Raw genomic sequence first — 14935 nt, 5'->3', positions numbered from 1 at the left:
ATAAACTTTTTGCTCATTTGTATTTTTGTGTTGAGTGTTTCAAATCTTCATCTTGACAACATCCGGTATGGGGTTCTAAGGGGTTTAGATCAGGTGAGCCTACTGGAAAATGGAATCGGCATCTCCATAAAATTTGCCAGCAGGTGGAAGCATAAAGTGCTTGAACACCTTGTCAGTTTAAAGTGATGTCAGTTACGTGTTTCACAGCTGTATCTCCTGTCCATTGTTTCATTATAGCCTACCACAATGCTTTATGATCTCTGTCAGATGAACAGAACAGTGTTGACAAAGTAGGGTGCATCCAGAGCAATGCCCTGCAGTCTGTGCAATGTGTCCTATTGTCACACTTGAACTTGTTTTATGGCACTTATCTAGGTTGTTTTCTCCTAATTACAACCTTGCTTGTGTTGTATCTAGCGGTCAGATGCACGTTGCTTTGGATAAAAGTGTCTGCTAATTGAAACTGTAGAATTGTAGCCCATCTCCAAGTGATTTCCTTGTCACTGCCAGGTCTTTGTCAAGTTGCAGCACTTCACCAAAGCAATCAATTTCCAGATTGGGTTGTGAGTGCTGGTGTTTAAGCCTCTGTTCCTGGGCTGGTTGATGGCTCTCCTTTGCTTGGGTTGACAGTTTCCTTGTCCACTCCTGAATCTGACATAGTCTTGGTCACTGCCACGGTCACTTGATGCAAAGACTGTTCCTGAGTCAGCTGATGTTTCCTCCATTCCTCTGCTTCTATGTCAGCTCAAACAAGGGCCCAATCCCAATCTCCACTCTAAGGCCTAAGTACTAGTGTTGTAGTGCTTAGACATGTGACTTTGTGAGGATTCGAAATAGTAAAAATGGAGAGGTGGAATACGCAATCATCACAGATACCATATGTCATTACTGAAAAAGTATATTTCAACTTGTTTTATTTGCAGTTTTTTTAGCACCTCAGTTGTTCACTCAATGTTTTGTGACATTATTACAAATTACAAACTACGTAAAGACAGGAAAACCATTAACATTTGTAAATCCTACGTAGATGTTTAACTGAAAAAACAAACAACTCTACAAACATGCAAAAAAACCCACACAACAGCAAGCAACTATCATTTAGAGCTGAACGTCCTACCGATACACGTTACCAGTTTCATTATAAACTATGGACAAGACAGTCTGCAGATATGCAGAGAGGGTTTAACAGTCTGCATACCTTCTGCAATGGATGATTTGAGAGTGAGGCAGCCCTAAACCCTCACACACTTGGCGGGAATGTACCTTAAAGGCAGTGATTCTGTGAGTACAAGAGGATGGGATTGGGCTAAAGACTTTCTGAGTCAGTCGACACAAAGACTCTACATGAGCCAACTAGTGTTTCTGCTCTTCCTGAGTTTGTTTCACAGTCAGCCGAAACAAAGATTGCTCCTGAGTCAGTGGACATTTCCGTGTTCCAGAGTTAGAGTTGACAGTCGTCTCATTTGCCCATGAGTCATAGTTCACTGATCTCTCCTAGCCTCTCCCAGAATGCGAGTATTTTAACAAGGCAGCTAAAATGTACAACATTAAGCATTGGATGAGATTCGGCAGTGATCTATAGCGAGGCAATAACGCAAAAATTGATTAGTCTCATAAAAGCAATGATGAGGTTAGTAAGTCAATTGAAATAATATATAATGGAACAACAGCAACAACAACAGATCTAACAGTTTTTTTCTTTACCTTCATTTTCAGATTCCTCATCGATGTTTGTCACCAGGTCTTCCTCTTCTGTGTTCAACCCCACATTACCAGAATCACTTTGTTCAGTTCTCTCACTGCTCTTCTTTCTGTAGGAAGATAATTTTTTTTTACTTGTTACATAAGAATAAAAGTATAATTTTTAGGTAATATGTGATGATGGGAAACATCAGTGTTAAAACACAGGCTTGAACATGAATATTCATTTGCGTATTTTTAGGGCATATTCTAAAACTGAAGAATTTGAAATGATTTCCCCTGGATTTACAGTAAAACATCAGTGTAATGCACTGGTCATTTAAGTTCTGTGTGTCCTGCAGTCCATGGTGCTGCAATAATGTCAACGTTAAGCCTGTTTCCATGAAAAGAAACATTCATTTGTTAGTTCATTCACTAACTTCAATTATTTATCTATCACTTAGAAATGTCCTTATTTTTGAAATAAAAGCATTTTTTTCAATGCAGATAACATTAAACTAATCAGAAATACAGTCTAGACATTGTTAATGTGGTAAATGACTATTCTAGCTGGAAACGGCTGATTTTTAATGGAATATCTACATAGGGATACAGAGGATCATTTCCAGCAACTATCACTCCTGTGTTCTAATGGTACATTGTGTTAGCTAATGGTGTTGAAAGGCTAATTGATGATTAGAAAACCCTTGAATAATATGAATAAAAGTGTGAGTTTTCATGGAAAACAAAAAATTGCCTGGGTGACCCCAAATTTATGAGCAGTTGTGTATATTTCCATTTCATTGTGACTTTAAATAACAATGTCTGTCTGCATCTTAAAAACAAAGAAAAGGAGTAGATGTGTTTAGGTTGCATTACTTGTGTATGGGTGTAACGTGGTCCAGGTCAGTGATTCGCATGAAGGGCTTGTGGAAGTAGTGCAGCTGCAGAATACAAGCCAGCAGGAAGAAGCCCGGGATCAGAATACTGGTGAAGAGCTCTGACAGAGCAAAAGTTTCCAGACCAATCGCTGCCAGCCTGAGGATGACAGAGGAAATGATTACACCTTTCTTATTTCAGCTTTTTCTTGAATATATTTTTTATTCCTTACTTTTTTATATACCATACTACTAATATGGACTCAGATGGGGAAAGTGTACACAATGTGCACAGAGTGAAAAGAGCACAGTGGTTTCAAGAAACCTAACAGTGTATTTTATCCCTAAGGTAAAGTATCAGCAAAGTTAAGACTGCCTCAAGCTTTTCTTGAAGTACGTACTGTTCTTCTGTGAATCCAGTAAAGTTTCTCCAGTACCCAGGGAAGTCTTCAAACTGGTAAGTGTAGATGGAGATCAGCACCAACATGGTGTAGGCCACAACAAGCCACCAGAAGAGCTTTAACATACGTCTCCACAGAGAATAGTACACCTGAAAAATATGAACAAGTTACTCATTACAAGAGATTTTTTAAATAAACATTTAATTTGAAATCTAGATGCACAAATAACCTTTAAAGAACGTGCTGAGCTCAGATTACAACAAAATTGTCACTGCCTAATTTTAGGTCATGCACATAATAAGATAAAGAAAAAAATACTCTGGTCTAAAGTTAAAAAAAAATGTTTAAGTGAGAAATGTAAATGAACCTTTAAAAACTCTAATCATTAACTCTTTGAAAGAAGAGAACCTTAGTCAGAGATGTGTATGTCTTTTCCTACCTGATAGAGACAAAGGCAGAGCAGGAACAGCAGCATGTAGATGATCTTGTATGCAACAAGTTTTCCAGCAAAGGAGACCATGATGAACATCCCTCCACACACATAGATCCAGTATTTGGCATAAGAGCTCATCACAATGCCTCCCAGAACTTTCAGCACTGATTCATTACCAGCCTCCTCTTCTGTACCTGTTTACCAGTTTGGGTTTGTGGACAAAGTAGACATTAAACCCAAAGCACTAGAAAAAATCTGCGTTTAAATCTGAGTTTAAAAAAAGGGGGTTATTGCTCTAGGAGGAATGCCCTGTTTTTAGTCAATAAAGAATGTCTAGGCAATGAGTTGAAGTCCAACACACCCAAGATTTGTTTTTGTTGTCGGGCTTCACAATGCCTAACAACCACTCTCACACTAAGCAAAGTTGGGTAAGTCAACTCAGGGTTTCTGAACCTAGCTATGAAGATGTTCACATAAAAGGGATAGTGTCGGCCGCAGATGACCAATCGCAAACATGGACAGGTTGAGAGCGACATGGTGTTTTTGTCAAAGGAGAACAAACTATAATCCTACACAAATATCCCAACCTGGGAGGTGAACCAGGGATCTTCTAGCTGCAAGGCAACAGTGCTAACCACTGAGCCACTGTGCATCCCTCTTATACAAACATGAAAAATGTAATAATATAACAAAAGCTAGCAGAAAACTGCTGACTTTTTGAATGAGTACATTATAGTTTTTCTCAACTGATAAGACACTAAATTCCATTCACTGCACACAGCCACCAACTGACTGCACACATTTCTCAAAAACAGGACACTGCTGTTCAAATTTTGGACACTATTCATGGTTTGCACACAGTTTCCAAAACTCTTGACCTCTTTTTGCAAAAGACTGAACATGTTTTTTGCTCATTTGAACATACTTTTTCACTCATAGCACACATTTTTCAAAAAGTGAACACGAGGAAGCAGAACTGGGACACTGTTCCAACACTGCTGTCACAATTAAGACACAATAGGTCAAAACTGAAAACACTTTTGCCAATGAAGTGAACGCTATAAAACCTGCTGGGAAACAGCATTAGCTATTCAGAATGCAATCTGTTGTTAAGGTCAGCAGATGGTAAAGATGGTGCATAAAGTAAATGGTTTCAGGTTTACTGTGGTTTACTTTACATGTATGTAAATGTTGTTTGTCACTTCAGTGCCATGTCTATAGTGGACCAATACAAGCAGTCAGAAATGTTCTGAGAATACTGTAAAAATCTAATGTATAATTCTGGTTCACAAGTGCTAGTAAAATTACAGAAAGTGTACATGACTGACTTTTTCTCTGTTTTGTGTGCGTTTGTTCCAGAGAGTTTTTCAGTTGGATTCTGATGATACACATAAATACATCTGGGACAATGTTAGTTTTCATAGAGGACTATTGATTTAGGAATGTTTCAATATGAACCTCAAGTTATTGTGGTTTTTCTGCCACCATATTCTCCCTTTCTGAATCCTATAGAAGAATTCTTCTCTACATGGAGGTGGAAGGTATATGAGCGGCAGCCATACTTTGGGAAAATCTCTATCAATCAGTGGTCTTGGCATGTGGTGATGTTTCTGTTGATGCATGTCAGGGCTGGATCAGACACAGTAGGTCCTTCTTTCCAGAGAAAACATAGCTTGTGATGTTGATGAGGTCCTGTGGTCTGACCAGGCTGAAAGAATTGATGCAGACGTGGTATAAATATTTACATACTGTACTGTGTACAATACAGTGCTGTATTTTTTGTCTAACATTATTTTTTTTTCTAATGTACAGTCAAGCACTGCAATGGACCCCTCTGAGTCATTTATAGGATGCATTTGTGTTTAAGTTGTCATTTTTGAGGATTGTATCATTTTTTTACACTTCATGTGAAAACACGATGAGAGAAGAGTGTTTTGTATTTAGCAGTGCAGTGTCCTAGTTTTGCTTCGTGTGTCTTAATTTTGAAAACGAAGTTCAGATTTTGACAATAAAGTGTGCTTTTGACACAAGTGTGCAGTGCTTTGTGAACTGTGTTCAAATAAAAAAAATAGTGTGTTGGGAAATGTGTGCTATTTTTCAGGAACAGTGTCTTATCAATTGAGAAAAACTGTAATGATTGATATCATTGCAAGTAACGTTAAGACACAAGTAGATCTGACTAGGGTTACAATTGTGTATTGCATTAAATTAATGTGTGAAAGAAGTGAACCCCGTCATAGCCAGTCTCAAACCTGATGTTACCTCACTAACTCTGCTTCATAGCACAGGCCTCAGTCTTGCTAGCAGAAAGCGGTTTAGCTAAGGTTCTGTGCCCCCTTTCCTTGTGATAATCCTCACTCCAAACAGTTGGATTCCAGCATGAAGAATAACAATTTGCCAGCTTATGCCTTTACTTCTCCTTCATGTCACTCTTTTTTTCCTACCTATCTGAGAGTTTCTTCATAATATATGGTCTTATTCCCGACAATAATTTAGCCATTAATTCCAAAATTAACTAAATACATGCTAATGTCCTTTTTAGATACTGGAAATGACTCAAAAAAGGAAGAAAATGACAGAAGAATATACCGCAAGATTCACCTAAACATGCATTTGGGCATTAGTTTTTTATTGAACACTTTAACAGAAGTAAGTTAGCACTGGTCAATATTCTTTTGTATGTGTGTGTCTGTAGGTGTGTGGGTGTGTGTGTGTGTGTCTGTAGGTGTGTGTGTGTGTGTGTGTGTGTGTGTGTGTGTGTGTGTGTGTGTGTGTGTGTGTGTGTGTGTGTGTGTGTGTGTGTGTGTGTGTGTGTGTGTGTGTGTGTGTGCGTGCGTGCGTGTGTGTAAAACATGTCTAACCTCCCGTAGTGACTTCCTCTAGTGGTGTGGCCCTTTTCCTTTTCCGGCTGAAGTTTTCCTTCACTGATTGACGTACCAACAGCCAGAACGTTAAGGTAAACAAAAGCTGAAGAGGAAAAGGTTAAAAACTGAGTGAAAGATGGAAAAACATGACGTGACATGCAAGAATTCAGTTCACTGTGTTCTGGAAAAACTGAAAATGTGACTGTAATCAGCAAATGGACACATCCCTTTCTTCTGATGTAATTCAGAAATTCTATTTTTAATTAAAATGTCTACAATATTAATTGATAATGTAAAAGAAGCAAAGACTGTAATAATATAAAAACTGATTCTGGGCTCTTCAATAGTGCAGAGGAAAACAACACAGAGGTCCTTCTGCTGCTGGACTTGGAATATAAAGAGCACATTTTTGGACTTGTACTCTCTCTGCCATTGTGATAAATCTATGAAAATGTTAATTAAATTGGCCAATGGTTTTGTCTCACTCCATATTTTAACATTACACTAGTATATCAGGGTTGTATCATTCAGCTTCATGGACCAACCCTTCTTGCATCCAGGAGTTCTTGAAGGGTAATATTTAATAAGTATTATGCAAAATTTCAAAATAAGTTCCAAATTCAATTTCATCATCATAATCATGCCACCTTAATATCTACAGTTTGTTCATCTTACCATTGCTCCCAGTCTTAGACAGGGGTACTGGGCGCTATCCAGTCCCAGCTGTCTGAGGCTCATGGTTCCCACAGTTGTTGGAAGTTCAGGCTGAAGCTCCATGGCCCAGATGTATTGTAGACAGCACAGAGCCAAGCCATACAGCAGGATGAATGGAGAGCACAATGAGGCTGCATGCCGTCTGAAATAAGAAACAGCTAAATGAATACAGGTATATACTGTGAAACAACACATTAATATTGGTTAAGTCATAATATAGCCTGTTTTGTTAAAAAAAAAAAATATATATATATATATTGAAACCCCTTTAAAACTTGAAGATCCAATCCAGATATAAAAATAATGAACAATGCTTTAAACTGTGGATGTTTTATTCAAAAACAGCATTGATGGTCTTGTCAAGTCAAACGTGACAGCACCCCTAGTTCTCTTTGCCACAGACTATGTGTAAAAGATGAACACAGCAACCAACTGGACTACCTAATGTTTGCCTCATGTTTGAAATTTGACTGTCATCATCTTACTCTTCTAAAACCAGACATAAAAAGCAAGAAGTGTATCTGATTGGGATTCCATGGCCGCTGCACGATACAATACAGCAGTCATCTGTCAACCACAAGATAGCCAAGTCTGTAAAACATGCCCTGCTTTAGTGTCTATTTTACACTTTAAATTGGACCATAATTTACAAAATGACCACCATACTGTATTCAGTGTTGAAACTCTTAACAGATCAAAGGTGAAGTAGGGTCATTTTCTCATAGACTTCTGTTCGGGCAGCAGCATCTTTTCAGCATGCAGAGTAGTCTCCATTAGAAAGAATGCAGCTTTAAGGCACTTCCATGTTGACTTCACTTGCCAGACCCAAGGCCTTTTAGAAACACTCTATGTTCTTTCCTGAAGCCATGAGTGCATGTTCAATGCTCAACAGGTCATATGACTCAAGTCCACTTGATCGGTCACTGCACCGCATTCCATTCGTTGTTTTTTAAGCAACCAATCAATGGATCCTGATCAAGTCGAGACATCTTAAGACATCACTGACCAAATTTGATAATCCTTCTTCTTTCATTTTCTCAGCCATCTCAACTGAAATGTTAAATAATTGCAATAATTATTTAGAGCAGAATAAGCAGCAATAATTTGAACAAAGTAGAGCAAACAAGTTTTGACAGAAATAAAAAAATGAAACCTGCCACCACCTCTGGCACTTGTGACAACTTTTGGGCATTTCAAAGCATGTCTAGCCACTGGAAAAGAGCACCCTGTTTCATAATAAATGTGTTGTCATGGCAAACGCAAAACAAAGTTGCTTGTTATAACAAGACGGTTCTGTTCCAGCTACAGGTATTAACAGTACCTGGCACGCAGGATCCAGATAAGACAAGCCCACAGCAGCAGCACAAAAGTTAACCAGCTGTGGTATGTGATACTCCAAACCTGAACAACACAGAAACAGCACAGAAGAACAAAGAAGAACTAATATAGACTCACAGTTAACTATCAGCATAAAGAAACAAGTGCCAAAACTATCCTGCAAGCAAAACTAGTTTCACGAATTAAGTTAAGTATACTGTATTTGTAACTTTATGATCACTTTATAAATATATAAAATCCTGCTCACCATCATGGCTATGAGAGCGCAGACATAACTCTGCTGCATGACCATCTTTCCCAGCAGGAAAAATGGACTTTCACTCCGTTGGCCACTGGGGGCCCCATTAACACCTGCAAAAAATAAGTTACATTAGTATTGAAAACATTACAGTAGTACAAGAGAATACTTTTCCAGGAGACATTGCGAGATCTGGCACACTGTGTCTGCTGCACTGATGATTAAGGAGCACACCGACATGAGAAAAGCTGCATTTGAAAAGATAGATGTGACAACTCACAGTTTTTGATATATAAACTTCAGGGACTCACTCACAATAAAAAGTCCCACTATATGTGTGTGAGTTTAAGAAGAGTCAGATTTTGAAACCTTTTTTTTTTTCACCCAATCAATGTCAGTCATTGGTATAAAGTATACAACACAAAGTGAACACATCCTTGTGAAATATAATCTAAAAGTCAAACGATTTAAAATGTAATCACATCTCAATGACTGCATGACTTCAAAGTTAGAACATTATGGCTTTTACTCATGTTAAATTACATCTAACAGTTTAGATTTCCAATATAAAAACAAGAAAAGCACTCAGAGAGCGCAGTACTCCGCCAAGGCTGCTCAGTCATTGTATAATTTCTGATGGATAAGTCCCTATTAGTCCGCAGCGGTCCATAACAATCATGTGATCATCAGCAGGCAGCTGATGTATTGTTCGCTTGTTGTCACAGTTACAGTGACAACTGTATCTTGCAATAATACAGAAATCTTTAACAAATCCGTGGATCCAGACTATAAGCTGCATCACTGCCAAAATCTAACCACTTGGTCCTTGTGTCATTTCTGACCTTCGCTAAAAATTTCATCCAAATCCGTTTCTGAGTAATGTTGTGAACGGACAGACAGACAGACGGACAGACAAACGTGCACCAGTTGTCACAAAACTCTGCCATGTTCCTCGGCGGAGTCAATGTAGGCCCCACAGTATTCAGTGCAATCAAAAGTCAGCATAGCTTTCTTTACTGAAATTCAGATCTTCTATATTTTTAGTCCACCTTTATTTCTGATAGAAGACACAAGCTTCTCTGGTTTGGAAGATACCAATATTACACATATGTTAGGATTTTCTGCTGTTCATCTTTTTTTTCAGCCATTCTTTGTTAGACAGTTTGAAACACTACATAGGTGTTTTTTTTGGACTTAAGTCAGGGGATAACTTGGCCAGCTCATGGGTATCACTTTTTTCTTCTTTGGAAACCTTTGGATCCTTATCATACAGGAATATTTTTCTGCTGCCAAGCTTGTTGAGACTGGCAATCATCTTATCAGCCAGTATTTTGCCAAATATGCTGGACTCCATTTTGGTCTCATCTGAGCAAAGAATGTGATCCCGATGTGTATCATGCATCTTTCTATATCCATGCAGTGTTTCATCTTGCAGTTTTGTGCCGAAGCATAACCAAGGGCTTTCTTCAGGATGCTGTCCATAGAAGTTGAACTAATTCGAAAAGTCAATTTTGTGTCATTTTTTTGAATCTACCACCCTTCACTATAGGTACAGTCACTTTCAGTGAGATGAACACATACAGCAGGTGGTGCGCTAATGGCAAGGTCGTCAATCCTCCGCCCCTCCATGTGCTGAAGTATTCTTGAACAAGACACTGAACCCCAAGTTGCTCCAAATTGTAAGTGAGCACCTTGCATGGCACATTGGCCACCACTGATGTATGTGTGAATGGGTGAATTAAAAACACGTTGTTAAGTGTTTTGTTGAACCTAGCTCAGAGTAAACAGGCACTACATGTGTATTGGCTCTTTACATATTTTTACACATGACTGTATGTCACAGATGACTACTTCCAGACTGCCAAATGTATGTGAACCACCTAAATCCACAACAGATTTCTCATTATATTTGTATTTGAATATTTTTCAATATTTTATGAAATGATGTTTTAATTACGTTTGAGATTTCTAAGAAAAAATGAGCATTAGGTACCCAGATCTGGCGCACTCTCATCAGCCACGGCTTCTCCTTTGCTGCTTTCTGTTGTCATGGACAGGAGCATGAGCTGAAAGAGAACAGCACACAGACACAAAGTACTGAGACAGATATCAAACTATACCTACTAGTGGACATATGAATACAGTTTTATTAAATGATGGGACTTGAAGCCTGATTTCATGGCAACACAAAGATGAGTGCAAGCAGCACTCCAATATTTTGGTATTTTTCTGAATTTGAGTAATTTGTTGGTATTTATTTTTTCACACTGCCAATAAATGTCTCACAATCACATCTGTTTCACCATATCCATAAACTATGCTAAAAAAAAAAAAACTTACACTCATAATAGTCAAATCGCATCCCTTCTTTTTTGTTGCGGGTATTATTTTACTCTGCAAATATAAAACAAAACTATATACAAACAATTTCCAGAGTAAGAGGTCAGTCACACCTCCTCTCTCAAACTGGCTGGACACTGGAAATCAAATTGAAGGAGGCTCTCTCTACACTCTCTCTACGTATACAAGAATCAGTATCTTTCTACTTATAGAGGAACAAAATCTGTGCATTTCCAACATTTATTATGTCACTATTTCAACTCCTGGAAAAATCTGTGCAATACCATTGTTTTTCAGAATATAGATAAGTGCAATATTGTTATTTTAACACCCAGAGAAATCTGTTCAATTATGAATATTCACACACAGAAGAATCTGTGCTTAAGTTTATTTTTTGTTTATTTTTATTTTCCACAGATTTTCTACACATTTGTACTATCCCCACTGCTGCTGTAACACTGTAAATTCCCCCACTGTGGGATTAATAGGGGCTTATCTAATCTTTTCTGAAATGTTACATTGGGTAACTAGATAGAAATCTGGATGACTGAATGAGTCTAGTGGGAATGTATCTTCAGTTAAAAAAGAGAGAGGACTCAAGACATCAGGTTTTAACAAAATGAGACATCTTTGATTCGAAGCTGTTATTTTAAAGCACTATACTGTATGTGAGGCACAGCTGCATGATCTGTCTGTTGTTTAATTGTTTCAATGACTCTTGTGCACACTCGCCTGTGGAACAGAAATGACCGAAAGTGGGAGTTATGACTCTTGTTTCAGGGTGAGGTTGACAATCTCTTGAAATATGCTTTTACATTGCTACACTTACCAAAGAAATATCTGAACACATGCTGTTCTCCTCCTCTTCCACGATTTGTGTGTTACAATTTTCAAACTCCCCAAGTGGTCTAAATGTGTTTCTGAGACAGCAAGTCCTTTGACATTTACATGCTCAATTCAGCTAGATATTTTATAAACTATATTTCTTCAACCCCAACAATAATATATAATATTCTTAACCCTCTTTCCAGTAGGTTCAGTCTAATCATCAGACTGAACCTCTGACATTAACCGGGAAATAGCATTAGACTCTCATGCTTTTTCCCGGTTCATGTCAACCAATGATCCAACAAATTCTATGTTGCTGACTGGGGGACCTCTCTCTGCTCAGTCACTGCTCCTTAGTCTCACAATTTGTCTGCTTCATTGCAGTTAAAAGCTCAGCTTTTTATTTGTCCTTAAAATACAACAGTCTAATAACCAGTGATCTTAAACTTTCACTGTAACCTCTGAACCTTTCATTTCCATGAGCTCTCTTAACTTCCAATTGGGAATCAATGTGGTGAACAATTCTTGTACCTTGGAAATCGTTTCAGCCCAGGTTTCGTAAGTTTATAATGCCTATTTATTACAAGATTATTTCTTATGTTCTGTTGACATGCTGCTAGGCTGTAGTGTAGCAGGTCTATTCAAACACACAACCAAGCCAACCAGTCAAAAAATGGTCTTTAATTCTTTGCCAAAAGGCAAAGAAATATTGATTTCACATATATAGAACTGTGTCGGTGCTTGAGCAACTATCTTGGACACCTTATAGGGATAAAAGTATTTTACATCACAGTCTCTATCACAGCATGAGCCACAGGGTCCAACATGTTCTAAACTTCTGGCCCCTTTACTGTCACAAGCAGTCCATTCCCAGACAAACAAGCATCAGCCTCGACCATCACAATAACAATTTCTGTGCCTGTAAATTGGAAAATAGCCCATTTGCTTTGGAAGCATTCCTTAAATCAACCACATGCCCGACCACCTCACAAACTTCTGGCCCATCTCGTGCAGTAATTATATGCAAATCCTGTCAATAACAAAAATTCCTGCTGCTGTGACCAAGCTTAAACCCTGCCCCTCATGGTAGATACAAGCCCTGGCTGCAATCACAGCACTAAGCCTGTAAATAGGTCTCAATCAGCCTTGCACATCTGGACCCTACAATTTCACCTCATTTTTCTCAGCTTTTTTCCAAGTCCAGTCTTAAATTCTCAACTGGATTGAGGTCTGAGCAAATCTTCCAAGTCACAGTTCTCTTGCAGACAACATTAGTTTGTCCAACAGGTTTTCACTGCAATTTGCTACACTTATTTAATCTTGTTCCTTTATAAGATGTCTAAGGCCATCATTGATACTGCCACCGCCATGTGATGATGTGCCATGAACTCTATTCGACATTTAATTTGTTTTGTTTTTTTTCCAACAGTGGCTTTCTCATTTCACTGTTAACATGAACCTTTTCTGGTGAAGAACCCAACAGTTATTGTTTGCACAATCTCTTCAATCTCAGCTGCTGAAGCATTTAACATTGTCAGAGGAGTCATAGGTTTCTTGGTAATCTTACTTCCTCTTTTGTGCAAAGTCACTTAATTTCCTCAACATTTTACACATTTTACTATAATTAATCCTCGTCCCTGCCCTACACTCAGTATTAACAAACACCATTTGTTATTTTCCATTTTTTGTATTATTTCAGTTTGAAATTAGCTATTTTCTGGTCGTAAATTGACTCACCTTTTTCAGTTTATTGTCTTTGACTTACATCTGATAAAAATTTGACCTGTAAAATAAAAACGGTGGTGTGGGTGGTGTGGGTGGTGTGATCGACTTCTCAAAAAATGTTTGTTTTGTAATCACTGGTGACTGGTTATTGTATGATGCCACTTCAATTATCTAAAGGAGAAAGGTTACTTAAATGTTACATACAAATCCATTTATATTGCAAAATAATAATGAAAGAAAGTTGTTTAGCTGGACTATTCCCCAGGTACTCATCAAAATTAGTTTTAAATACTTCTGAAATTGGTGTGTATCCTGTACTCTGTGTGAATACACACACTTTCTGTGCAGGAGCTGCCAGCCAAATGAGTGTGTCGAGGTATTTCTATATTTTAGAAAAGGAAGACCCGAGGCTGCTCTCTGATCGGTAAAATTTCAATTTTCCACTGACCACACTCTAAAATTAGTTGGAAAGTTTCTAATGCTGTATCTCATGTCCACACCCTCTGTTAACTCTTTGTCCCAACTCCTGTTCTGTTAAGCAGAAGGTTCATCGACTGATATTGCAGGGGAAGCCAGGTTAAGTCTAACTGCTGAGTTTCATTTTAGCACAGCCAGCAGCAAAACTACAGGCAGCCATCCCCCATTTGCCCACAAGACAGGCCATTACAGTTCAAGTATAGGTATAAGTACAAGAAGCAGAGAAAAGGGACCTTACTGTACCCAGTGAAGGAAAGTGACAGATGGGTAATGACAGCAAATATGTTTCCAACCTTCTCCATGTTAGTTCCCTTCCTGCTTTTGGCCTCAGTATCCAAGTAAATTTTGCTGTTACTTTTAATTTTCCTCTTATGGACAATTAGCCCCAGTGGCATACTGGCCCTCACTGACACAGGCTACAAGTAATGAATAGCTGTCTCACCCACTGCAGTGTCACAACCCCACACCCAATAATCCCACAACACATGCTTGTAGACAGAGACTAAGGCTACAAAGCTTGTGTAGTTATTCTGAATCTCATTTGCATTGTATCTTATGTTGCTAACTGTAGACACAGAAATAGTTAAAAATGTTTTATGCAGAGACATTAACTTAGGGAGCAGATCGACTCTTACAGAAAAATGCTATTTAGACACGCATTGCTACCCTGTAATATGATGACTGAACGGCATCCAGAATAGGAGGGGAAGTTATGGGCACTGGGCCATTAAAGTCCACATAGACCAAACCCTAATGACTAGGTGCAAAAGTGTTATGAGTATCTACCTCTGTGTCTTCTTCATAGTTGTCCTTCTGTTGATTCCATGACCTTAACTCCACCACCTCTTTCTCTAATTCTTCCCTTTTCTCCAGCTGCTGCTCCTCCTCAACCTGCTGGGAAAACATGACACTTGAGAAAAAAAAACAAACAAACTGGTAGCTTTTTACAAGAAATGTTACAATGATTAAGAAAAGAATTAGTTGTTTGCAGAGTCACAATAATAATTTTTTACTCTTAT

General features: G+C 38.3%; 1 protein-coding gene across 3 annotated transcripts in view; it reads right to left on the bottom strand.

Moving 5' to 3' along the window:
• Nucleotides 1-14935, bottom strand: part of piezo1 (piezo-type mechanosensitive ion channel component 1) — a 98471-nt gene that overhangs the window by 42217 nt on the left and 41319 nt on the right. For 2 of the 3 annotated variants that reach the window (XM_023262809.3, XM_035944724.2), the window contains 10 exons: nucleotides 14703-14810; nucleotides 10540-10612; nucleotides 8556-8659; nucleotides 8292-8371; nucleotides 6932-7112; nucleotides 6254-6359; nucleotides 3399-3586; nucleotides 2960-3108; nucleotides 2560-2718; nucleotides 1705-1811 (listed from right to left, as the gene is read on the bottom strand). In XM_023262809.3, the coding sequence (XP_023118577.2) occupies nucleotides 1705-1811; nucleotides 2560-2718; nucleotides 2960-3108; nucleotides 3399-3586; nucleotides 6254-6359; nucleotides 6932-7112; nucleotides 8292-8371; nucleotides 8556-8659; nucleotides 10540-10612; nucleotides 14703-14810 (1255 nt within the window). The remainder of the gene's footprint in view (nucleotides 1-1704; nucleotides 1812-2559; nucleotides 2719-2959; nucleotides 3109-3398; nucleotides 3587-6253; nucleotides 6360-6931; nucleotides 7113-8291; nucleotides 8372-8555; nucleotides 8660-10539; nucleotides 10613-14702; nucleotides 14811-14935) is intronic. The other variant, XM_035944723.2, reaches the window with a different exon arrangement.

Source organism: Amphiprion ocellaris, chromosome 16 (genome assembly GCF_022539595.1).
Source record: "Amphiprion ocellaris isolate individual 3 ecotype Okinawa chromosome 16, ASM2253959v1, whole genome shotgun sequence".
NCBI classification, from domain to species: domain Eukaryota; kingdom Metazoa; phylum Chordata; class Actinopteri; family Pomacentridae; genus Amphiprion; species Amphiprion ocellaris.
The sequence above is the reverse complement of the archived record's forward strand: the minus strand, read 5'-3'. Positions and strand labels throughout refer to the sequence as shown.